Here is a 25,332-nt window from a genome sequence, read left to right on the forward strand (position 1 = left end):
ACTTTTTCGGACATATTGTAATTACTTTTTTTCCACACACTATACTATGACATTTTTAGGCTTTATTGACATACTACAGTGGTGTGAAAAAGTGTTTGCCCCCTTCCTCATTTCCTGTTCCTTTGCATGTTTGTCACACTTAAGTGTTTCGGAACATCAAACCAATTCAAACAATAGTCAAGGACAACACAAGTAAACATAAAACTCAATTTGTAAATGAAGGTGTTTATTATTAAAGGTGAAAAAAAATCCAAACCATCATGGCCCTGTGTGAAAAAGTGATTGCCCCCTAAACCTAATAACTGGTTGGGCCACCCTTCGCAGCAACAACTGCAACCAAGCGTTTTCGATAACGTGCAATGAGGCTTTTACAGCGTCCTGGAGGAATTTTGGCCCACTCATCTTTGCAGAATTGTCCTAATTCAGTTACATTAGAGGGTTTTCAAGCATGAACGGCCTTTTTAAGGTCATACCACAACATCTCAATAGGATTCAGGTCAGGACTTTGGCTAGGCCACTCCAAAGTCTTCATTTTGTTTTTCTTCAGCCATTCGGTGGTGGACTTGCTGGTGTGTTTAGGATCATTGTCCTGCTGCAGAACCCAAGTTCGTTTCAGCTTGAGTACAGGAACAGATGGTCGGACATTCTCCTTCAGGATCTCTTGGTAGACAGCAGAATTCATAGTTCCTTTTATCACGGCAAGTCTTCCAGGTCCTGAAGCAGCAAAACAGCCCCAGACCCACCCAGTTCCACTTTTGTCTTATCGTTCCACAGAATGTTGTCCCAAAAGTCTTGGGGATCATCAAGATGTGTTGTGGAGAAATTGAGACGAGCTTTGATGTTCTTTTTGCTCAGCAGTGGTTTTCTCCTTGGAACTCAGACATGCAGGCCATTTTTGCCCAGTCTTTTCCTGATGGTGGAGGCTTGAACGCTGACTTTAACTGAGGCAAGTGAAGCCTGCAGTTCTTTGGACGTTTTTGTGGGGTCTTTTGTGACCTCTTGGATGGGTAGTCGCTGCGCTTTTGGGGTAATTTTGGGCGGCCGGCCACTCCTGGGAAGGTTCACCACTGTTCCATGTCGTGGATAATGGCTCTCACTGTGGTTCGCTGGATTCCCAAAGCTTTGGAAATGGCTTTATAACCCTTTCCAGACTGATAGATCTCAATTACTTTCTTTCTCAATTGTTCCTGAATTTCTTTGGGTCTCGGCATGATGTGTAGCTTTTAAGGATCTTCTGGTGGACCTTACTGTGTCAAGCAGCTCCTATTTAAGTGATGCCTTGATTGTGAACAGGTGTGGCAATAATCAGGCCTGGGTGTGGCTAGAGAAATTGAACTCAGGTGTGGACAACCACAGTTATAGTATGTCTTAACAAGGGGGGCAATCACATTTTCACAAAGGGCCATGATGGTTTGGATTTTTTTTCACCTTTAATAATAAACACCTTCATTTAAAAATTGCATTTTGTGTTTACTTGTGTTGTCCTTGACTATTGTTTAAATTGGTTTGATGTTCCGAAACACTTAAGTGTGACAAACATGCAAAGGAACAGGAAATGAGGAAGGGGGCAAACACTTTTTTACACCACTGTATACCATGACTTTTTTCAACTTTTTTTCAACATACTATACTACGAGTTTTTATGACATACTATACTATGACATTTTTAGGCTTTTTTACATACTATACTATGACTTTTTCATGATTTTGTTTTGACATACTATACTATGACTTTTTTTTCAACATACTATACTATGATTTTTTGTGACATACTACCATGACTTTTTTTCCGTTTTTTTAACATATACTAAAACTAGGGCTGGGCAAGTTAACGCGTTATTATCGCGTTAACTAATTAATTAATTGATAAACTTCGACTATTATCGGTTGCGCGCAGTTTTTATTATTTCTTCATTATTGTAAAAGTTTGTTGCTCAGAAGCTTTGTAAGACCTGAGACCAAGTGACTCGCCCACGAGCAAAAACAGCACCTCTGATTCATAGTTAAATAATTTATCAACCATACAACACAGAAACTCACCAAAAGTTGCGTCTAAAAGGTAACGAGTTAGCTGTTACGGAGGTCTCTCTAGCCTCTACAGGTGATTATCAATTGAGCCTGGAACTTCCAGCCTTTATTTGGGTCGTTGAGCATCAAATGCAAACCGTCACATCCAAGATTTATCCACTTTATGTCCATAATTCATCCCGTTCTGGCTCATTTATGCCGCCAGGTCGCGGGTCCGTGTCTGCTCTCTGTTTAGGGAAGTAAAACCAATAGAATGCCCATATATGGGAGCCAACGTTATCCAAAGAGTATGGAGGCTGAAAGAGGACAATACTCCCAATCAAACTGGCTAGTATGCAATCAAAGATGCCACAGTGCACAAGATAGATATCTACCGTTTTATGGAGGATAATGGCCTCACTGGTTCGAGACTTGGCATATATTTATGTTATATATTATATATTTGGGCCTTTTTGAAGAAATGTAAATAGTATGTGCTTTGCATGAGTTATAATGTTTATTATGTTTATTTTTGCATAATGAAGAACTGTTTTAGACACACAAATGCTTGTGTAGCATTGCTGTAGATGTACAATCAATAAATATGACATTATTATGTCGATTATTGGCATGAGTAAATGTCATGAAGGGAAATGCGACTGGACTTTCTTTGAAAAAATGTATGTATTTTGTCATCTGTATAAGTTAAAGTTGACTTTTTTCGACATATTATACTATGACCTTTTTTTTGATTTTTTTCAACATGCTATACTCTGACGTTTTTGATATAATATAATATGACTTTTGTTAACTTTTTCGACATACGTTACTGTGACTTTTGTTGACCTTTTTTGTCATGCTTTACTATGACTTCTTTAATGATGTTTTTGACATACTATATTATGACTTTTTTAAACTTTTTACCTACTTTACAATTTTTTTCTAAACTAAATTTAACAAAGGTGAAAACTATTTACTAAACGTAATAGACTAGAAAGTATAACAAATGAGACTGGCAGGGAAACCCCTTGCCAGGCTATCTAACGTGACTCAACAGTATACAGTAAATTAAATAATACAGTAAATAAAGTACAACATAGCACAAGGTTTTGCCGGGGAACAGGGAGCACCCAGACAACGAGGATGGGGCAGGTCTTGTAGGCTGGAACAGGCTATTTCAAGATGAGCCAGGCCTGAGCAGAGTTGACCACCGCCAAGCAACGCCTAATGCACACCTAATGAGTTAGATTTGTGTCCAACTTGCACGGACATCATCCACATGTGGCCATCAACAACCTCACAAGATCAGGGCAGCCCCAGATTTATGACCAAGGCCCTGCAGCTCCAGTGACTGACTCTGGGCATGATGGGAAATGCCTGGTTCTCAGCTGATTGAACAGCTGATTGGTTCAGAAACAACTCAACATGACGTTTTATTTGAACTTTTTGGTTTTTGAATTGGAGGGATTTTGATATCTATTTGTCTGATTTAAAGGCTTATTCCATACAAAACACAAGGTGTGGCTTATAGTGGTGTTTACAAGTCTGAGATACTGCATTTTAGTACATTCATGTTAATGGCTGGAAAATGTCTGACTTGACCACGGCTTTTTGTCACCGCCCATGGCTGCAGCTGCCTGCTCTCGTCCACTTTCAGGCGTGGCGCGGCTCATCTCAAACAAGCCTAATGGCACGCTGCCTCCTTGATGACATTCAGTTCTAACCAACCAGGAAACAGTGACATACTGTACTATACTATGACTTTATTCCGAAATGTTATACAAGCATTTTTAATACATTTTTAGGACATACTACAACACAACTTTTTTTTTTAAACTGAACATTTACTTCTTCCGACATTTAGTATTAATTAAATTACTTTTTTCAATATGCTATGCCTTTTTATTTTTCGACATACTGTTACTTTTTACTTTTTCGATATAATATGAATTTTTAATTACCTCTTTCAACATACTATACTGACTTTTTTTATTAAAGTTTTTCAAACATAGTTTAGTCATAAAAAGCACGTATGTCGACAAAGTAATTAAAATGTCATCGTATGTCGAAAGAAGTCAAAAAGATCACAGTATAGTATGTCAAAGTCAAAAGACATAGTATAGTATGTGGAAAAGTATTTGTCGAAAAATGTCAAAAAGGCATAGTATAGTATGTCAAAAAAAGTCATGAAAAGTCATAGTATAGGATCTAAAAAAAAACAAAGTCACATTAAAATTGTCAAAAAAGTCAGTTTGTCAAAAAAAAATCATAGAATAGTATGTCAAAAAAGTCTTTGTTATTGTATAAGTATGTCCAAAAAGTGTAAGATTAAGTACAAGTAAATGTCATAAAGTAAAAGTCTTTAAAGTATGTTGAAAAAGTCATAGTAAGAATCTTAATTAATCTTATTTTTCTTATTTAAAAGTCATGGTATAGTTTGTCAAAAGTCACAGTGTAGAATGTCAAAAAAGTAAAAAATAAAAATAAAAACAATAATAGTATAGTACGTCGGGGGGAAAAACATTCCATGACATCCTATAGTATAAAGTAGTTTTTATGCCTTAAGATTTTTTCCTGGCTGCATCTTGCACCAAAAAGTGAAGCTTTAAAATGTTTTGGTATATGCACCTCTCTTTTTGTCATAAATACACATGCAGTTATTTCAGATGTCAGACGTTTTCTTACAAACAGTTTAATTCATGTGACTTTCAAGGACAAATAAAAGATGTTTGTTTGGTTTGAAAATATTTTGAAATACATCTGTCAAAAACAAACAATCCTACAACACAGAAATTTACAAAAATGAACCTTTGCAATATTTTCTTGTCATTAAAGAAGACTGTCCAATGTGGTATAGAAAGCTTTAAACCATGATGATGTATGGAAAAAGTCTCTCGATGCTTGTGTTTAAGGTGTTGGGGTTGATCCCTGAGAGAATAGAAGCATTTGTCCTCATTACAACTCCTCATGCCTCCCAGCTTCCCTTTCCTTGTCCTCATCGACCTTCAGTTTGAGCTCATCAGCCGTGATCACCCCGTCTTTATTGCGGTCCTGGTTGTGGAACATGTCGGTAATAACGTGCTCCATGATTTGTCCGGGCTTTATGCGACCTTTTCCCTCCGCCACCTGCAGCTTGATGAACTCCCCAAACTAGAATGTGTCAAGGGATAAAAGAGCATCATTGATCATTTATGGCATACTATACAATTACTTTTTTGACATGACATGTAACATTCTATAACATTTTAATGTTATGATCGATGAGGTTATTTTTTTATGGCATTATACATTATGAACTTCCTCATGTCATACTATACTTTGACTTCTTTTATTATACACCAGGGGTTCTCAAGGTTTTGACATCCGAGTGCCAATGTAAGGTTGTCAGGGAAGACTCTTAGTTGTCGTGGAGTATTTTTAAATTATGATATGGCTACTTTTAGTCAAGGAGAGGATCTGATTACTTCTTTGCACAGAAAATCTACAGTTTCCATTAAATAATTTGGTTAAACGTGTTAAATAAAAAAGGTTTGGAAAGCCCTTCTGAAATGAAAATAAAAGAAATCTGCCATGTGAAATAATGTGGGTGGGGGAAATACTGTCAGCAACAAACGCACCTCCTCCTGTGGCACCTCTTTGTTCTTGTTGAAATCCAGGGCTTCGAAAAGGTCTGCAGGGCTATCCTCCAGCCACACAAACAGGTAACCAGGTGGAACTCCCTTCTCAAAGCTCACCAGTTCAATGTCAAAGACCAACACAGCACTGCCTGGCACACCAGTAGCTGACAAATAGAAAGCAAAAAAACACTGTTAACTGGTTTACTTCTTAGTATTTAAGTAAATTTAAACGTCAAAGCACAGGACTTCAAGAGGCCTTTAAGTGGGTTTGGAACTAAAATTATAATAAATTAAAACTATACTGATATTGAGAGTATTGTAAGTCTTACCTCCTTTCTCTCCGTGGCCGAGGTGAGGTGGCACCGTTACCACCCTCTTCTCTCCCACGCACATGCCTCGCAAGCCTTCGTCCAGCCCGTCGATCACCTTGTCCGAGCCCAGCACTGCATCCTGAAGGCTCTCATAGTCGTGTCTGAGGAAAAAGGTTGATTGGACATATTAAAGTTATTACTAAAGTGATCATGTAATATCAGCGTTGAAGACATGGGATTTCTGGATGACTCACGAGGAAAAGAGCGGTGTGCCGTCCACCAGGGTGCAGTTGTAGTGGTAGCGGACAAGGTCGTTCACCGCGGTGGTCTCGTTACACGCCTCGGGTTTGTGGATGATCTGGATGTTCACCGTGTCGTTGGGGTTGTGGAAGTCGATGACCAGAATATCAAACACCAGCGTAGCAGAAGGGGGAATGACGTCACCTGAACAGGCCATACACAATTATTTAATCTGTAGTAACTCAGTGTTACATTAGTATACAACATTGTGAAATAAATATATATATATCACAATGTTGTACAGGATAAAGGATTTAGGGGTGGCAGTAGCTCAGTCTGCACTTGAGCATACATACTTTGGTCCAATATGGACCAAAGTATGGTGGTGGATTGGTAGCTGGAGAGGTGCCTGTTTCCCTCCTGGGCACTGCCAAGGTGCTATTGAGCAAGGCACCAAACCCCCAACTGCTCAAGGCGCCTTTCTATGGGCAGCCTCCTCACTCTGACATCAGCACTAATATTTACTAAACAGTAACAACCCAACAAAATTCCCGTTTTTTGTATATTTATATCATAATCCAATTACTTTTTCCTGATTTTTGATGGGTTATTTTTCCAGAACCTTAGCACTGTGTCAATGTAATCAATTTAATTATTTTGGACAGACCACTTACTGCAAGCTGCAATAAAGCTACAGTCACTCACCTGCTCCTTCCTCTCCATATGCCAGGTGTGGAGGGATGATGACCCTGCGCTTCTCCCCAATGCAGACTCCCAGCAGGGCCTGGTCCATGCCTGCAATCACGTACCCCATCCCGATGTAGGTGTTGTATGTGCTGTTCCTCTGGTAGCTGTTGGTAGTAAAAAGAATGACTTAATTAAAAAAAATAATGAGGCTTTGATTTGTGTTTAGATGCTTATATAGGTTTTAGTGGTCCCCTAAACTGTAACTTTTTTAAAAATTAAGCCTTGGTGCAGAATAAGAGCAAGTAGAGTCAGTCCCACAATGAGGTTTCCTTTATCTAGAGAACACTACAAATGGCTGTAATATAACTGGCAACGGAGTTACAGCTTGATGTCAGTGTGACCTGGGCTCACCTGGTGTCAAAGGTGACTCCGTTCAGGAAGGTACCATTGTAGTGGTACCGGACGTAATCCCCAACCACAGACTTGCGTGTGCACGACTCCGGCACCACCTGGTTCTCGATGGTGAGGTTATCCTTTGGGTTGTGAATGTCAGCCAACAGGATGTCAAACACCAGGGTCGCCTGGGAGGGAATCTCTGTACCTGGTGAGCAAAGGGTTGAGAGTTTCAGACTTCACACTAACCGACATCTTAGCAACATTAACATGAAAGACAAGTATTATTTACGTTACCTTATTTACTTATTTAAATCTGATCTATTTATATAACAGAGTATAAAATAATAACGGATTCAACTAAAGGTAAAATATGGCCTGGAAAGGATACCTACAGTTCAGTTATTACTTTATTTTTAAAACGAGTGAGGACTGACCTCCACAAAGATATGAGAGGTGTAACTAAAACTACTGTGGATGCACAGTACATAACCACGCTAGACCTCGGACCATCTTAGTACTTTGCCGAGCCTCAGGGGGAAAAGCAAAGGATGCTTAGAGTTACACACACCAACAAATTAGAATCAGAGCTAATTATTGAAATTTAGATAAAAACAAGAACAAGATGCTAAAGTAACTAAATGTACTAAATACGGAATAAATAGACATTTCAATGTATTTATATGTTATGCTGTATTAGTAAGAGTTGACACCCTCTAAAAGCATTGCTCCATGATGCTCCTAGTGGAATAAAAAAACACTCCACATGGCAGCTTAAATTGCTATGGCATAAAAGTATATTCTTTGTCTATGCATTTTTATGATAAGAAGTAATTCGGGGGATTTGCCTGTTGATTCCTTGCAACCTTATTTTATTTCTCTGACCTCTAATTCCCTGGTGTTTGGAGAAGCAGGGTTCAGTTGCCAAGCAGGAACACTAAATCCACTTCCACCTCTCTTTAGCCCCTTTAAGGTAACCATCATTTGTGCTTACCTGATCCTTTCTCTCCGTAGGCTTTGAAGGGCGGGATGACGATATTTCTGATCTCTCCCACACACATGCCCAGCAGGCCTTCATCCAGACCCTTAACCAGCCAACCCTCACCCACTAAGGAATTGTGGGTCTGCTTCCTGGTGTAGCTACGTACAGTAGGGCTCATACAAGCGTAAAGTCAAACACACAACATACCTGGATGACAGTAAACATAACAAAGAGCTGTCAATTGGAAAGGGCTTTGTTTCTAAAAATAGAGATGAGAATGAGATTTAGTTTCAAACAAGGACCTCTTTGCTGACTGATTTATTTACTGTAGTTACTATTTTTAGGGTTACAACCGCTCATCACTCTCTATATTGTTTCATTAAAAGGTCAGAACTTTGTTAGAGCATTTTGAACGCCAACAGTCGTCTGGGCCATAATTTACCTGGAGTCGAAGACAGTGCCGTCGAGCAGAGTGCCGTTGAAATGGTAGCGCACAAAGTCAGTGCGCATCACCGAGCGTTGGCAGTCTTTGGGAGTGGTGATGGTTTTGGTGACAACCAGGTCGGCTTTGTTCCACAGATCCAACAGATGGATGTCAAATACGAGGGTGGCGTCTGGAGGAACCACGTCGCCTGTAAACATGGTTAGATTTACTATGTGGCATTACACAGCAAAGACATCAGCGTTAAGTACATTTTAGAAAAAGCAACACTATAATCCACATCTACCTTAAGTGAAAGCTTAGGAATTTACACCTTAAGTGGTCTTGACCACCCCAGTTGAAACATGATGTTGGGATATGGTTGTAATGGCGGTAAAGATCACTCAAACATCTGGGTATAGCCATGCCTGCTGGTACTTAATGTGCTATCCACATGGTAATAATTGAAATATGACATATTAATACAGTTTTAGCCATGCAGCAGCATGGCTCATATTATGTTGGTCTGTTGACTTTAGGGATTACCTGACTTTTCATCAGGCATCACCAGTATGTCAATTTTTTCACCTATATGTGAAATATCTCAACATCTACAGGATGGATTGGCACAAATTTAAATACAGGGATTAATGGTCCCCAGACCATAGCCTGCTTAGCCTGCTGACTCGTGACACCCTAGCGCCACCATGAGGTTAGGTGTGGTGATCACTTCTGATGCATCACCAGGCCAACATTTTGCTATTAAAAAATGTTCTCATGATAACACGCTAAACTTAAATGGTGAACATGAAAACATTCCATTACAACACTGTGCTTAAAGTACAGCTTAGCACATCGACAGTGTTTGTATAATTACTCTCACTGCCATGGGAGGGGGTTGGGGGATGACAAGTAACTGCCACATAGACAACATGGAGCCTTCGGGGGCCCTGAGGTTCTGGGGCCACATGAAAACTTAAATATTAACTCCTGATTTCTGTAGAAAAACTGCTGTGCCTATCCAGTCATTGCAAAAACATCCTCTTAATGTTAAACGATTGTATTAAGCTGTATTAAATTTGCATTTACCTGCACCGTTGCTTCCATAGGCCAGGTGGGGCGGGACAGTGATTGTTCTGCGCTCATTCACACACATGCCCTGCAGACCTTTATCAACGCCAGCGATGAGCCGGCCCTCCCCGAGCAGGCCCACCTTCGCGTCTCCTCTCTGGTGGCTGTGAGGGGAATTAAAACGTTAACAAAGAACGAGGAAATGTCAGAAGTCATTAAGACAGAACTTTAAGAGGATGTAAACTCTGGGGGGGGGGGACGCAGGACTACGTTTGTAGAAGATGCGTGTAGATATACGTATAGGCCTATTAATAAATTATTGCAAACTGATGACGTTACATGTATTTAATCTATTTTTACTTTTCTGAACTAACACTACACTAACTGCATCGAGTTTTATGGCGTTTGCAGCACAATTATCAACTTTTAAAAGGAACACAAATTAATACATTTAATAAAATGAATGCATTTCAAATTTCAGATAAAGTGCGTTTTATTAAAGCCTACCTCGTATCAAAGGTTTTCCCGTTGACGAATGTGGCGTTGTAGTGATAGCGAACATAATCTCCCTCTTTCGCTTCTCGTGCACAGATTTTGGGGATGAAGGCTCTGTCCACGACTACATCTCCTAACACGGGACTGGGATTACATTCCACGCGAGACCACGTAGTGAGGAGGAAAAATACAACGCAGCAGGCAAACATGTTTCCAGCATAGAAGGATTCAAAACAACAAACAAAAAGAAAAGCCACAAAATAGATAAACGTAAGGCCTAGAGTCGTGTGCGCTCTCTTCGCAGAGGGCCGAGGCTGCAGATGTGGATCAGGGCAGCGGTGTCTGAATGCTGTAAACGTGGACAATCTCCAGGCTGCAGTGAGCACTTTTTACCAGAGGGAAGGAATGTCGGAGTTGGAAGTGGGAAGCGCCTCTGTCGAGTTAACCGCAATACGCTGGAGTGCTACTTCCTTGGAAAAAATAAAATAAAATCACAGTAAAAAGGAATTGAACAGAACTATTCAAACCTTCTTTTTTGCAGTTTTAATTTAAATCATATTTCTAATACACAATATGTGTATGTAATCTTTTTTTAACGCAGGCCTATTTTGAGGTCCATAATTATGACTGGATTTGTTTTTTTTGTTCTTTATTTAAAAATTGTCCATTTTTCACTTTTATTTTGAAAACAATGTCGCCGATCTTTATGTTTGTCTTGACTCTTCATCACTTGTGGCTCACAAAGAGACCCGCCTCTGTGGATCAGCCTCTCGGAGCCGTAAAGTGGCCCAAGATAGCCCCCAAAGTTTCAGCTTTTCCATTAATGCCGTGAAGATTTCTAAAATAGAAGCGCAACTAGCGACGAAGAGTATTAAAAAGTCGTCTAGTCTGCGAGTGAATTTGCATCTTGTCAGGCATCCGTGTCAAAATGAATAACCCAAACTATTTGTGGGCAGAACAAGAACTGCTAAAAAAACAAATTAAGCCTCTAATCCGTTACATTATTATTATTAATAATAAAAACCCGATAGAAATCATTCATAACGAGGGGACTTTATCTCATCTGATGTTTTAATAATTCAATTTGTTGAAAGGGAACTTGCATTAGTGAGCAATCACCAGAACAAATGGGACAATGCGCACAAGTGGTCACTTTTACGCTCGCTTCTTGTGCCAAATATAGAAACAGAGCAGTGTGTGTCAGCTGTAGAAACCTGAGGCAGTAGCCTCGGAAAGGCCTAATCCCGGAATTCCCAAAGACCCCTAAGCACTTCAGCAGACCACCACACAGACACAGGAAACCAACAGGAGCGGACCGAAGAAGCAGACTATGTGGCATATCATCTTATCATGATTGCATTTTGCGCTAAAAGAGACGCGTTGTTAACTTTGCTTTGTTTGACCTTGGTCTTTATGACAGACGCGCAATATGAAAACTACAATTTCAGAAATTTCCCCAAAGAGGAGCTCATGCCCCTCGCCACTGCGTATGGATTGGCTTTAGACAATTACGCAGCAGAGAAGTGGACGGAGTCGATCACGTATTTGGAATTGAGTTTGCGTTTGCACCGGCTTCTTAAAGAGAGTGGAAGATACTGCATGCTGCACTGCTATAGCAGCAAACCCGAAGAACCGTCCTTTACAGAAAGCCGGGACCTCCACTTCTACTGGCACGTTATGATGACAGCGTCCTGTCAGAAGAAATGCAGAGCTCATTTCCCCGCGCTGCAGCTCCCTCCTCCCGGCAGAAAGATCTTGGAGGATTTCAGCAGAAGATCTCCCTACAGACACCTGCACTTTGCATATACCAGGGTGAGACACACATGCCACATCTTACCTGAAAGACGTTCAACCTTAAAGGACGTTCTAAAACAAAATTGATTGAAATTACGTACATCATCTTTACAAGGATAAATTAACGCAATACATGATATTTACTGGCTCAGGTCTGTTATGATCACTTAGTCTTTTTCCAGTCCATCTATACTTAAATCTAGCAAAGGAAAAGTGCCCCGAAATAACCATTACTACAGGTTTATAAGAATTAACCAACTTGATAGTCTTGGCTTTTACATTTTACAGTGAACTTCTAGTATCATAGCCAGTTTAAGATAAACTAAATCTTTTTCCTTCAGTTGAATGACCTGCAGAGAGCTGTCCCATGTGCCTACACCTACCTCCAGAAGAACCCAGAAGACCAGGAGATGCACCAGCTGATGGAGAAGTACAAGAGCCAGTACGACCTGAGTGGCTACCTCACTGACCATGAGGAACAGCCATATGAGGTGCAGACAACCTAGCCTCGGTCCTTTGTTAAAAGAACATGTTCTGTTGAGAATACACAGCATAATATAGTTACGCAGTTTAACACTGACTTAACAGCATTAAATATCTTCCCATCTCAGCTTCTGAAGTGAAAAACTGGATCAATAATGTCCTTTCTAGGCCTCCTTTCTGAGAGGAGTGAAACTCATCAATTCAGGTGAATACAGCAGCGGTGTTGAACACATGGAGGAAGCTCTGAGGCTCTACCTCCTGGAGTATGATCTCTGTCAGGCAGACTGTGAAGGGATCTGTCAACTTCCACCACACAGTGACTTCTATGCAGTCATAGCAGGTTAGTATGCTGTATTTAAAAATTGTATCAAAATGAATAGAAAGCACTTCTGAAAGATATGCAGAAAAAAGCAATTGGATCTAAGACAAAAACTTTAAGAATTGGAAGGAAAATATTTTATTTTCCTTGCCCACACTTCCTTTGTCTGACAGCATTAGTTACTTTTTTAACACATAAAGACATAACAAGCACATAAAATACAACATATTGTTATAGATTAAACCAGTGGTTTGCTACCTGATTGGCTTTAGAGTTCTTCCAAGAGTGAAGCATCTAGTTGGGTTCCCACCGTCATGTTTCAGATGTCAGTTGTTTTCCTTCTTTCCTCGCTCATAAATTGTCTTACAATACTTCAGATTGGTCTTGTGATCCTTTGGAGGGGCACAACCCCTATATTGGCAACCACAGGACTAAACTATGTAGTAAATAAAACTAGCTTCACCTGATACATACTAATATATCAGTCACATGGACTCTTTTTTTTCAGGGGCGGAAAATTTGTATTTTTATTTAAGTATGATTTTAAAAAAAGAACGTTTACTTTTTTTTTTTTTTTTAACTTAAGTAAAGGGTCTGAATACTTCCACCACTTTCTCTGGTTTCATGGTATTATTAAATAATATATCATCTCTGCTCTTCTTTTCCACAGAGGTTTCTGTTGACATATTACAATGTAAGCTGAAGTGTGAAGAAAACTTGCTGCCTAACATTGGGGGTTATTTTGTGGAGAAATTTGTGGCCACGATTTACCACTACCTCCAGTATGCCTACTATAAGTGTAAGTTTACAACTACAAGTGGGCTTCCCATCAACGCTCTGGAATAATATCAACACTCATCTGAGTATCCGCTGTTTTTTTCTGACCAGTAAACAATGGCCACAGTGCATTGCCCTGTGTCTACAGCTACTTCCTGTTTGAACCTGAGGACCAAGTCATGAAGCAGAACCTGCTGTATTATAAAGCCTACAGTGAACAGTGGGGCCTTCAACACACCCACTTCACACCCAGGATGGTGAGAGGAAATATCACCGTCTAACTCAACAGCTCCTGATTTTGTATTTATGCCAAGAGTTTTATGTGAACAAAATAACTTTCAAAACAGGAACTTACGATTTTCTAACCCCGGCCCCCAACCTAAAAAACAAGCTAAAAAGAGATAAAAACTTAAATTGTTGAGATAGAAGAAAAATGGTAAGTTCAACCTAACTGTTTAACGATACTAAATTTGTAACTACTGTGCCTGCCGAAGGACACCGATTAAACATTTGTTCTTGGCTACTTTGAAGCAGCAGCTGGGAGAAGCACTGAAAATGAGTTTGTTGTTCTCATACTCTTGTCGTGTGTTTATGATGTCTCTCCGTTTAAACAGGAAGCTCTCAAACACTACAACCACACCGTCACTCAAAAGCAGATGCTGACATCTGCAAAGAAGTACTTAGAGTTGGATGACGAGGTAAGAGGAAAACTACATTCCTTTTAAAAAGTGCATGTAATTTCCCCAAAATAAAGGGAAAAAAAACTTTGAATGACTTTAAGTAGTGCTGCTATTCTTTAGGTCAAGAAGACAAAAGGCTTGTTAGGTAAAGGTTGGAATAAAGCAAATTTAAAGATAAATCTTTTTTGACAGGATTTTTTTGGTGAAGAGGAAGCTGCACTTTTTGCCTCGGAGTCTCCCGATGTCGAGTTTGAAGAGATGGGAGACTACGAGGAATCCTTCTATGCTGACTGGAGGCAGCCTAAGGACAAAGGAGATGCTGGGGAGTCAGACATCTAAAGAGATCTGACAGTAATTACAGCTGATTGGGAAATGTCAGTGTGATCATTAGTCAGTCAGTCATTTTAGAGAAGAAAATACCCACAAAAAGTAATGATATTTTTTAAGATCAAGTTTTATGTGCTAATTTGTCTTCACAGTTTTGATGATTTCTCATTTGTATCTGTGTTTTTAAGAAATAAAAGAAAGTCTATTACTGTTTTCACTTACTTCTATACAAATGTTCGAGGGTGTAACAAATCAACAAGCACACAAATGGAAAACTTATATCAGCTGGAGTAAAGTACTGTCAATTACCATGAAGATGAGTGAATAACCTACATACACACACAAATAAAAGGTAGATTCATTACTTGGCAAATTTCACAACAAAAGTTTTCACAATTATTGGAAGCATTGTATTTCCTAAATTTTATCTTTAAAAACTAGCAACTTGGAAACCATGTGAGACTTTACATTGTTGACTTCCATGTTGGAATGGTGTGTGTGAATGGGACGTGGAGGGCGGGGCTGTGGACATGAAATTAATTAAAGAGTCTTTGCAAGCCGCTTTGCAAGGCTGTACTGAGGTACAGCGATGTTTTGAGCTAAATGCTAATGCTAGCATGGCAACATGCACACGATGGCATTGCTAACAGGCTGAGGTTACATAGACCTAAAAGATATCAACTGCTATACAGATAGCAAAACAGTGTTTTCACAACAAACATCCTGCAGAACTTCCATCTATTTTTTTTTTTTTTAAACTTGATTTATACAACAGACACACGTCCAACGGAACACACAGTCATGGTTATTCAGATATGTTTTAATATGTAATTTAATATACAACAATAAGAGTATTTACATTATAAGCTAATACTGGTTACCTTCCAGTGAGACTAAACAATGTTGACTTCCATGTGTGAATGGGGCCAAAATCCTTTGATAAATTCAACTGCAATGTGGCGGTAAACACAGTTTGACCTGAGCTTTCAGCCAAGTCTGTCCTTGAGCATTAGATTTCATACAGCATGAAACGGAATTAAGAGCATTAAAGGGATGCACATTGACATTTTAAATAAGACAATTTGCCTTTTTTAAGCATCTTCTTTGTCAATTAGGAATGTCAAAGCTTTTTTTTTTATTGTTTTAGGAGGCAGAGAAAATGTCAACGTATTCCCTTAATGCTACTGCAGGTTCATTGGCAGTGTAACTTGGATCATCAGTTGCGGCACCTGTGCTATTGTGCAGTTCCTTATAGTTCGTTAGTGAAAACAAGCTTCACAAGCAGTCTTTGTACATACGGTAATACCAATCACAGGAGGACATCATATAAACCTTTACGATTTTAGACTCTCAGATGTCCAGAGAGGATAATTGGACTGAGTGATGCATATGAAAGCTGCAGAATACAACTTTTCATTCTAAAGGGAGAATATTCTTCTGACATTTTTTTAATGAGCAAATTGACTGCTTATCATATCAATCTGTTCAGTCAGAAATAAATTATCTGACACCATTTAGAGATGAAGCACATTTGAGATTGACATTTCTACTATTACCTCAGCTTGACTGAGCACATAGAAGCCGAATTATAATGTATGTGCATGTGTGTCTTTGAAGGATATCCTGTGTTAAATCTGAGTTTGGATATCTGTGTCATAAATCCGCAGCTTGAAAATCTCTTTGAGGCATATGCGAAATATACAACACAAGCACATTTTTCTCTTGTAGCCCAAATGTTTAGGCATTCTAGTATTTTAGAAACCAAGAGGTGCTCAAACTTCCCTAAACTGCAAAGATTGTCTTTAGCCAATTAAATCTTCAAAAACAAGCAGTTTTAAGCTGAGAGGTTGAAAGAGTCTTTTCTTTCCAGACTTGTGCTTCCATTCAGAGCGGCAGTGAGTCACTGCTGTCTAAATGAGTCAACCTTATTATACACTATGTACATCAGCACCCATGTTCAGCATACTTGTATGCATATAAGTTTTGTGTTGATTACATTATCATACAGCAGAATAAAAACATCCGGTGTGTGGTACTGAAAAGTACTTGGATGTCATCGACACAGACACACAACTAGCTTCCTTGCAGGCCTGAGCTATACATTCATACATTAATGCATATTATGTAGAAGCATTAAACTAGTATGGATTACTGTTTGATAATGAAAGGCAGCATAAGAGGAGAACGTGTGGCTATTACTGTGGAATGTAAATGTAAAGAATAACTCATCTAGACAAATAAAATGTCAACTTTCACTATTTGGTGATTTATACACTTCTATTGCAGTTTAAGTCACACCACTGAGAGAAGGTGTGTGTTCTCCATGAGGTTAAATATGTTTTAAAACAGAAGACTTCCCAAAAAAGTCCAAACTAGGAAAAGTACATAGCCTTCTTCTATGAAATCACTTGAAGGGGTTAAGCCATATCCATATGGAAGAAAAATCAGCTGTAACCAGTGGAAGGGACAAGAAAACCGAAAGGTTGAGTAAACACACTTAAGTAAAGGGCTATGTGTGTAAGTCCTGCAAGAACAAAAATGAAGCAAAAAAAAAAAAAAAAAGAGCACAAAAGAGGAGGTCGCTAACTTTTGGATCCTGACAATCTCAGACAGTCTTTCAGATCTGGTTGGACCGTATTTAAAAACTAATAATTAGTCTTTCCAAGAGGTGAATACAAACCGTGTTAATAAAATCCGAAAAGGAAACCAGAAAAGTCTAAAGGATCGTAAGTGCAAGACATCTTTGTTTTGTCTCCTCAGAATGGACTGGACACAGTGTAAGGAAGACAGGACAGCAAATAGATATGACTCAACCCGAGGATCTGGAAATGAAGAGAAATGTAGTAGAGAAAAAAGATGAGATAAGAAGGGGAAACATAAAAAGAGAAAGAGAAAGAGAAATATTGAGGAATCTGATAGAACAGATAAGTGGCTATGCAGTCAGATCATAACAAAAATAACCCAAAACAAAAACTTAAAGCGTTTTATTATTGAAATTCTTATGAAATGAATATTACAAAGTCAACACTGCAGCTATTTTCTATGAATGGCAGCCAAGTTAATGATAGGACATGCAGTACAAATAATAATGAAACAAGGATTATAGAATATAAAGTTATTTTTCTAAAATAAAATTCGAAATCATGACAGACTTATTTTTTGTGTATTGTAAAGGCCTATCTATGGAGGAGTACTGCAAACTAGCATAGGCTATATAAATGCTGTGGTATGTGGCATTGTTTCATGCTATAAACTTGTCCCTTTACACATCAACATTAGATAAAGGGAGGCCATAAAGCAGGTGACGGATAAATGTATGGGTGGGCTTAGAAATATCTTTAAGGTGCTCAGCGGAGAATTCTTATAAAACAGATGGCATTCTGTTGACATAATGAACAGTGATTCAAGGTGATAACATTTTCAGGATCATCACTGAAAGGCAGGATCGTACCTTCCTCTTCGGATGTTTCTGGATCCGCAGTGAGGCAGGAACAATGGAGAGAGCAGACAAAAAGTGACAAGTGAAGTAGAAATACAGGTGAGACCATCCACTGTTGTTTATGCGCAAGAAGCAGTGACAGAAAACAAAAACATGCAATGAGTCCAATCCTTAAAAGCAACGCATTAAAGAGGCTTTTGAAACACCTGTATCTTTCGTTATCTAGAAACTCTACTTCCAAGCAACTTACTGCAGTATCCAGGCAGATTCTATATAGTCATGAGATTAAGGAAAAAGATTTTAGTCGCAGATAAGTCTTTTTTTTGTTTCTTTGCAATCTGCAGGCATGCCACAGCAAAGCTAACATCAGGCAAGGCAGCATTGTAGAGTGCAGAAAACAAACTGCAGAAAGAAGATCCGGTAATGCAGAGGGCAACATGGAAAGCGCATGATCCTCTTTTTGTATTTTTATTTGGGTTTGTACGAAATCTGCATCAATGCACTCCTGTGTCTGCACTGTCAGAGTCACGAGGGACAGATTAAAAAATATATAGACTGTCTTATTATGCAATGTATTCCTATTCCTTGTCAAAACCTGGCGCCCACAACAAATTGAGTCTATAAAATGTCTAGAAAAAGTGAGTACTGGTAATACTTGTAACAGTTTTTCCAGAGATGAAAGTGACGTCCGTCCAAAACCCCAAAAATATTTAATTCACAATGATGTAAACAAAGAAAAAACAGAAAATCACTACATTAGAGGAGCTGGAGCCAGAGACTGGTTGGCATTTTGGTTGAGAAAATACTTGAATTTGGCTGAAACTAACAATTATTTTCCTTACTAACGAATCTGCTGATCTTCTTCATAAATAAATTAATCGTTTGGTTCATACAATGCCAGCAAAGATCATTTATCTCATTACAAATTATACCAATTTAGTTGATGAAGTCTAGTCTACAACAGTTTTCAGCAAATCCATTTTTTAAAGTGTAAATGACGGAAATAAAATCTAACTTTTTGTGACATATTGTATAAATGTCTAATTTGTCACTTGATGCCTTTTGGAGATTTTTCCATCTTTTCCCAGCTTCTTTATGCACATTAATTAAAATTTTTACCTGGGGTGCCCAAACTTTCGAGCCCCACTGTTAGTACCTTCATTCAAACTCCCTTCCTCGAACAAAACCCACAGATGGAAACCCATCTACCGTCCCACCAGCAGCAGCATTAACAATCCACCCCCATGGTCTCAGCTTGTGAGTATGGATCAGACAGCAAGCAGAGGAGCATTCAACAGCGAGCCACAGGCATGTGTGTTAGCTGACAGAGGAACACAGCAGGCACACACAGATGGAGACATGCCAGAGCTCTTACTTAAATCCCCAGCCAGTTCCCCCCAGGACTATCGCTGCCACCAGTATTGCACCAGCAACCGAACCTATTATAATATTGGTACCACTGGGACCTGTGGGAGTGATGGAAGTCAACCAGTGATGGGGAAAATAACAAGAAAAACATGTGAGAGTGCCAACAATTGGAAATACATTCTGTTATCTTTTATTTCTCTTTTTTAATTTTTTGTATCTCTGTCGAGCATCAAAAAGTAGTGTACATCTGTGAAAGCTTGATTCCTAGGTGGTAAAGGATCCTTTAGCCCCATGTTCTGCACCATTTATGGTAGTACTGTCACCTAGGCAAAAGATACAGTGAAATATCCCTTTAAAGATGCACAACAAGTGACTTGTGCCAAATATGATTCTCATTTTGCAAATTGTAAATTCACGTTTCTTCATATTGTTGTAATTTTTCATTAATATGCCGTTTCTTTCATTGTGCATTAGTTATGTTTTTTATCTCTTTTGTGCCTCACTAAATTCTTTAACATGCTGTAATTTCTATATTTAAACAATTTTTATTCACATTATTTTGTATTTTAAATGTTCTTAGAGTTGCCAATGAGATGTAACAAATTGTAGTGATTTCTACTTTTGCTACTGTTTGCAACACCACCCAGAAGCCTTAGGGCAATGTTCAAGTTTCATTTAAATCGTATTCAGTTTGCCATGTAAATATAAGTGTAAACTACACAAAATAAAAACCATTATCTAGTAATTTAGCGTTATATAGTTCTGTAGTGAGATGAAGATAGCATTTTTCAGCCCATCCTGGATAGATAAATCGTACTTCATTTGTTTTGGGGGGAAACATGAGGAAACAAATTACTTTTATTTTGTTCATAGTTTTCTGTCACAGCAGGTTATTTTACAGAGGTGAGGATTAACTGTACTGTGGCTATGTGATAAAAGGACTATGTGGAGGTAAACTGCTTAGTGTAGTTACCTCTGTGTTTCTCTGGGCCCTCTGGCGGGGTGGGGATGGGGATCGGGTCAAACACGCTACAGTCCTTCCCAGTGTAGTCTGGATCACAGATACACTTCACCTCGTTGCTGCAAGTCTGCGAGACGGAAAGAAGAAACTTGAGTGGATTCGATATCTTATATCTTGCCCACAAAGCTTTGTTTCCACCAACAATAGTCAGACAACAGTAACAGTAACAGAGTCACCCCGTGGTGGGAGCAGATGCGTGAGGTTGAGGAGCCCGGGCAGGTGCTGAGGTTAAAGGTGGTGACAGGGAGACAGCGACGCTCCAAACACATCATGTTCGGCCCACATGGCGTCCCGTCCTCCACGTAGCCCATATCCAACCCGTCATCCAGCACTGCATGGCCGCCTCTGCAGGTCAGGTGGTCACATAAAATCACTTATTTGTTTTTTTGCAGATTGAATGGACATTTTATAGACTGTACTTTGCTAGGATAAAGCCTGACATTTTGCAGGGGCACTGTCGCTGCATCCAGGGCTCAGTTCCGCCCAGGGCAGTTGTGACAGGTTTCAAGAAATACAAACAAGCCAGAGCTTTTAGATAAGTGATGTAGCCAGACCCAGCTGAATCTGCCAGTGCTAGACTACTCTCTGTGTGACGACCAAAACAAACAAAAAAAATGCAAATCCGCAAATTTAAATTCTGTCATATTTCCCACATGAATCATGATTTGGTTAAGCAGCCTACTGTATTTGTTTAATCCTTCAAATTGTTGTTGAAACCAGCCAAGCTGCCAGAGAACAGCTGACTCACCTGCAGTCCATGTATCTGTTCTGATGGTGGATAGTCAGACTGGTGAGCCTCCCCTGCAGTTCACCAAACCTCGGCCTTTCTGTTAGATTGGTGCACAGTAGCAAACCGCACAGGACATCTCTGATGGAGATAATGGATGGGACAAAAAATTAAATAACAATAACTTTATGTTGAATTAGATTTTATAAAGCAAAACATGTGTATGTGCTGTCAAAATGTATTTTATGAAGCCATGCTGTTTACTCACTGCTTGTTGCACTGCACCCATCCCTGACCGCTGGAGTCCGGGCCACAGTTTCCTTTCTCTGTACCCTCAGAGTTCAGCTTTTCATAACAGAACCTGTCAGCTGAGTCTAACAAGAGAGAACATAGTCTTTGCATGACAACCCAAGCCTGGAAATCCAGGTCCAAATCTGAAAGATTAAGGGTCTGGGATCAAGTAATGAAAGTCGGCCATCTCGAGGGGCGGCACCAAGTGTGCATTTGAAAATCTCACTACACACTAGTGGATAACACTACGACCAACCACAACAACACACAGGGTGATGTATCCATAGCCCCATACGCTTAGCTACTAGCGGCGCTGACGGGTAGATTTAACTGTTGTCATCTGTTTAGCTCACCTCTGGCCCGCCTATCTCAGATACATCGATGTGATTGGTGCAGCTCAGCTACAAGGGTATAGTTAATGAGCAGCATTACTCAATCCCAGAGTGACTCAGTGAGTAAATTCAAATTGTACTCTTGCGAGAACTCTGGATTTCCAGGGTACAACAACCCATGGCCTTATATTAATTGTTACAAGCTTTTCTCAGAAAAAGTAAAGTTTGAAAATGTGAGCTATGAAACCTAACCTTTTTAACCATCAAAGGCCAATGCAACATGGAGATATAAAGCTCAATATCCAAACCAAACCTACTGTAGCCCCACAGTGTCCTGCACTGGCCATCTCTGGTCTTACAGCGGCCCCCATAACACCGACCCTGAATGGACAAAAAGATACATATTTTTTATCAAAGATAACTAATTAAATGTATTCAATTAATTAATTAAATTAATAGCATGACTTCACCTGTCCAGCATCACACATGTAGCCATCTAGTTTGTGGACATTATGAGGACACTGCAAGAGAGAGAACCTTCTCCGTCAGTTCACCATCATGGTGGGTTTCAGATGTTGGGATTCTGTAAAGATCTTGATGAATGTATATGTGTGTCTTTTACCTGGCTGGAGTCTCCCATGCAGTTCTCAGGGATGTCACAGTCGTTAACAGCGTCACGGCAAGTCACCCCTCTCAGCTCGTACTGTCACAAAAAAACATAGAAGATGACGGAAGGAAAAAGAGAAAGATATAGGGGATGGAACAGAGCAAGTGAAAGCATACGGAAACAGTGACAAACTATCCAGTTAAAGTGATGTATTAAAGCAGCTCACCTTGCAGTCCCTGCAGCAGAGCCCGTTGCTGCACATAGCATTGTGGGTAAGGGTACACTTCTTACAGCAGTTGGCTCCACTCCGTGCACACTCCTATGAGTGAGAGATGTTAACAGTACATCTGTAGATCATGAGTGTCAGGGTGTTTTGAACACAACTGAACACACTTACAATCCAACATACTACAAAGACAGGGGTTGTGGGACAATCGTGGTCCCCAGTAGAGTTCACAGTTTAGCGGTTTGGTAAATAAATTCCTTTAAGAATTACTACAAAAGCCTGCTGACGGTGTAACAAACTACCAGGCTTAAGGCTAAAAGGGTGATTTAATCAATGGGTTAAAATCAGTCCTTAAACCTTTTGTGCATAAGACCAACAATAATAAAGTAGTTAATTAAAATCTTCTCACCACTAGTGATCCACAGTCACATTCCTCTCCCAGCTCCACATATCCATTCCCACACTCGGGTGGGTCTAACAACTACAGGGGGGAGGATATGTGCAAGGTAACCATAGAGTCAAACAATGCACATCACCAGAACAAACAATGAAAATACATTCAAACCAATTTTATATATATATATATATATATATATATATATATATATACATATACATATACACACACACACACACACACACACACACACACACACACAAAGATAATATATGTATGTGTTATTCGGGATTGGACCCCCCCCCCCCCCCCCCCCCCCCCCAGAAGAGCCTCTCTGATGATGACTGACCATCCCTCACCTTGCTGGGCTTGTTGAAGAGACAGCTGCCTCCTCCCTGTTGGAGGAAGCGCAGGTACTCGTCTATACTGCAGCGAGAGAACTTCCTGGGCAGGTAGTAACTAAGTGATACAAAAACAAGTACAAAAAGCACACACTGTTATATCCTTTGGACGCATTTGAAATATTGTTTAAAACCCTCAAAAGTGTAAAAAAAAATTGATACTCTGTCAATTTGTTAATTAATATACATATGTATGTATGTATATATATATGTTGTTAATATCTTCGAAATAAAGATGGAGCTGGATACTTAGAGTCTTTTACAAGATACATCAATATGCTTTAGATGCTTTACTGAGACATATTTCACACAAAAAAATTGACTGGGCAGTATATGTCCATCATTATTTACACAGAATTCTATTTCTTTTAATTTTGAGATTTTTTTCTTGATGTACTATTAATTTGTTGTAACTTAAAAGGTGCATACCCTGTGTCCTCCATGATACAGCCCAGCCATGGGTCTGGACACCTGCAGTCTCCTTGACACACACACAGACACACACAAACACAAAACATTTCTGTGGTCAAGACTGCACAGAACTAAACATTTTTGAGCAACTCAACCACTTGAGGGCGCTATTAGTACAGCAAAGGTGGAGTGTTTTTATTTCTCAGGGATCTATTTATTATAAGCAGCACGTTCCCAGTGGCAAAATCAAAGGAGTGCTGTCTAATAGGTTTATGCTACTGGTTTGGTCAGGGCGTTTGCAAAAGACAAACTTTAGATATAACAGGGCAATACAATTTAGAAGTGTATCTTACTTTGCTAAAATAACCAAATATTGCCAGAATAAAAAATAAAAAAATAAAAGTATGTATGTGTTATTTTGGTATGTACAGTATGTCAAGTTAAAACCTTTAATGGCGGATTTTAACGCCGCTGTGTGTCTGAATTATGTCAAGAGAGATTGTCCTCCATGAATGCTTGTGTAAGATCTCCACCGATGTCTTCAGTGTACGTTAGTCTCACCTGCAGCCAGTCGCTCTTTGTTTCTCAGCATGCCGATGTTCTGGCCAAGACTCTGGCTCAATGTGATGGCCATAGGGCCCACACTGCCAAACTGAAGACAAACGTAACAATCAAGTTAATGACAATAACCAGAAGGGAAAGAGACTAAACCAGTCTGAGACTCATGAAAATGATTTATTACTTCAATGAATACACAATTTCCATGAAGTCCATTGGACAAACACCCTGATATGTAGCCATTCTCTGTAATCCATTCAGTGTAAGGGACACGAGTCTCACCTCGTTGATGCCTCCACCCCTAGTAATTGAGCAGATGCCTCCGATGTAGGCCGCCTCACTGCGGCTGCTCATGAACGTTCTCCCACTGTAGTAAAGACAGGGAGCCCTTTATAATAATAATAGTAATAATAATAGTAATAATAATAAATAGGCACAGCAGGAGGAGAAGAAGGAATAGATTGAGGAAGAGGAGGAGAAAGAGAAGATGGGGTTGGTGAAGGGGGAGAGGGAAAATGACAAGGAGAACAAAGAAGACAGAGAAGAAGAAGACAAAGAAGAAGAAGGAAGAGATGGAGGAAGAAGAAGAGGAGGAGGAGAAAGAGAAGATGAGGTTGGTGTAGGGGGAGAGGGAAAATGACGAGGAGAACAAAGAAGACAGAGAAGAAGAAGACAAAGAAGAGGGAGACTAAAGAGGATAGAGAATCAGGAGATTGAACTCACGAGAAGAGGTGAACGGCGTCACAGCGTTCCTTGATGCTCTCCTTCCTGTACTTCATGAAGTCGCGCAGGGTGAGCAAGGCGTCATCGCCCACAGAGACCCTGTTTTCAGAAGACCAGGTTTCCATGGCCACCAGGACGATGCGAGTGTTGAGCTGCTCCTTGTAGATCTGGAAACATCAAATAGGGAAAAACATTCAGAAAAGTCATCTTTTGTCTCTTGTTCTTCT

At 39.6% G+C, this 25,332-nt stretch overlaps 3 protein-coding genes across 7 annotated transcripts in view; 1 reads left to right on the forward strand and 2 right to left on the reverse strand.

Annotated features, from left to right (window-relative positions):
• Positions 1 to 4,620: 4,620 nt before the first annotated feature.
• fkbp10b (FKBP prolyl isomerase 10b) lies at positions 4,621 to 10,641 on the reverse strand. The gene is made up of 10 exons (XM_034860085.1): positions 10,237 to 10,641; positions 9,748 to 9,893; positions 8,680 to 8,869; positions 8,250 to 8,395; positions 7,274 to 7,463; positions 6,881 to 7,026; positions 6,190 to 6,379; positions 5,954 to 6,096; positions 5,625 to 5,788; positions 4,621 to 5,157 (listed from the first exon to the last, which is right to left on the reverse strand). The coding sequence occupies exons 1-10, from the start codon at positions 10,431 to 10,433 to the stop codon at positions 4,963 to 4,965; spliced, it is 1,707 nt and encodes a 568-aa protein (XP_034715976.1). The 5' UTR covers positions 10,434 to 10,641; the 3' UTR covers positions 4,621 to 4,962.
• A 645-nt stretch (positions 10,642 to 11,286) lies between these two features.
• LOC117936734 (endoplasmic reticulum protein SC65-like) lies at positions 11,287 to 14,712 on the forward strand. Its single transcript, XM_034860086.1, has 7 exons — positions 11,287 to 12,036; positions 12,360 to 12,509; positions 12,670 to 12,841; positions 13,491 to 13,619; positions 13,709 to 13,854; positions 14,212 to 14,295; positions 14,470 to 14,712. Exons 1-7 carry the CDS (start codon positions 11,575 to 11,577, stop codon positions 14,614 to 14,616), a joined length of 1,290 nt encoding a protein of 429 aa, XP_034715977.1. The 5' UTR covers positions 11,287 to 11,574; the 3' UTR covers positions 14,617 to 14,712.
• Positions 14,713 to 15,403: 691 nt separating this feature from the next.
• adam11 (ADAM metallopeptidase domain 11) overlaps positions 15,404 to 25,332 on the reverse strand; it is a 28,266-nt gene continuing 18,337 nt past the window's right edge. For 2 of the 5 annotated variants that reach the window (XM_034860081.1, XM_034860080.1), the window contains exons 11-26: positions 25,106 to 25,272; positions 24,665 to 24,749; positions 24,386 to 24,476; positions 23,843 to 23,894; positions 23,372 to 23,471; positions 23,025 to 23,096; positions 22,616 to 22,708; positions 22,405 to 22,485; positions 22,253 to 22,303; positions 22,100 to 22,163; positions 21,428 to 21,533; positions 21,181 to 21,300; positions 20,609 to 20,777; positions 20,385 to 20,499; positions 18,056 to 18,073; positions 15,404 to 17,426 (exon numbers count right to left, since the gene is read on the reverse strand). In XM_034860081.1, the coding sequence (XP_034715972.1) occupies positions 17,257 to 17,426; positions 18,056 to 18,073; positions 20,385 to 20,499; positions 20,609 to 20,777; positions 21,181 to 21,300; positions 21,428 to 21,533; positions 22,100 to 22,163; positions 22,253 to 22,303; positions 22,405 to 22,485; positions 22,616 to 22,708; positions 23,025 to 23,096; positions 23,372 to 23,471; positions 23,843 to 23,894; positions 24,386 to 24,476; positions 24,665 to 24,749; positions 25,106 to 25,272 (1,554 nt within the window). In that variant the 3' untranslated portion in view covers positions 15,404 to 17,256. Of the gene's footprint in view, positions 17,427 to 17,573; positions 18,074 to 19,418; positions 19,510 to 20,384; positions 20,500 to 20,608; positions 20,778 to 21,180; positions 21,301 to 21,427; positions 21,534 to 22,099; positions 22,164 to 22,252; positions 22,304 to 22,404; positions 22,486 to 22,615; positions 22,709 to 23,024; positions 23,097 to 23,371; positions 23,472 to 23,842; positions 23,895 to 24,385; positions 24,477 to 24,664; positions 24,750 to 25,105; positions 25,273 to 25,332 lie in introns of those variants that run through there. The other 3 variants (XM_034860082.1, XM_034860084.1, XM_034860083.1) reach the window with 2 other exon arrangements.

The sequence above is a fragment of the Etheostoma cragini genome, chromosome 21, assembly GCF_013103735.1.
Source record: "Etheostoma cragini isolate CJK2018 chromosome 21, CSU_Ecrag_1.0, whole genome shotgun sequence".
NCBI classification, from domain to species: domain Eukaryota; kingdom Metazoa; phylum Chordata; class Actinopteri; order Perciformes; family Percidae; genus Etheostoma; species Etheostoma cragini.

Coding starts and splice junctions, on each gene's coding strand:
- fkbp10b (XM_034860085.1), bottom strand. CDS start 10,433: ATGTTTGCCTGCTGCGTTGTATTTTTCCTCCTCACTACGTGGTCTCGC. Junction 8,870..9,747: donor CTATGGAAGCAACGGTGCAG/GTAAATGCAAAT, acceptor CCATGTTTACAG/GCGACGTGGTTCCTCCAGAC. Junction 5,789..5,953: donor CGGCCACGGAGAGAAAGGAG/GTAAGACTTACA, acceptor TCTATTTGTCAG/CTACTGGTGTGCCAGGCAGT.
- LOC117936734 (XM_034860086.1), top strand. CDS start 11,575: ATGATTGCATTTTGCGCTAAAAGAGACGCGTTGTTAACTTTGCTTTGT. Junction 12,842..13,490: donor CTTCTATGCAGTCATAGCAG/GTTAGTATGCTG, acceptor TCTTTTCCACAG/AGGTTTCTGTTGACATATTA. Junction 13,855..14,211: donor CCCACTTCACACCCAGGATG/GTGAGAGGAAAT, acceptor CCGTTTAAACAG/GAAGCTCTCAAACACTACAA.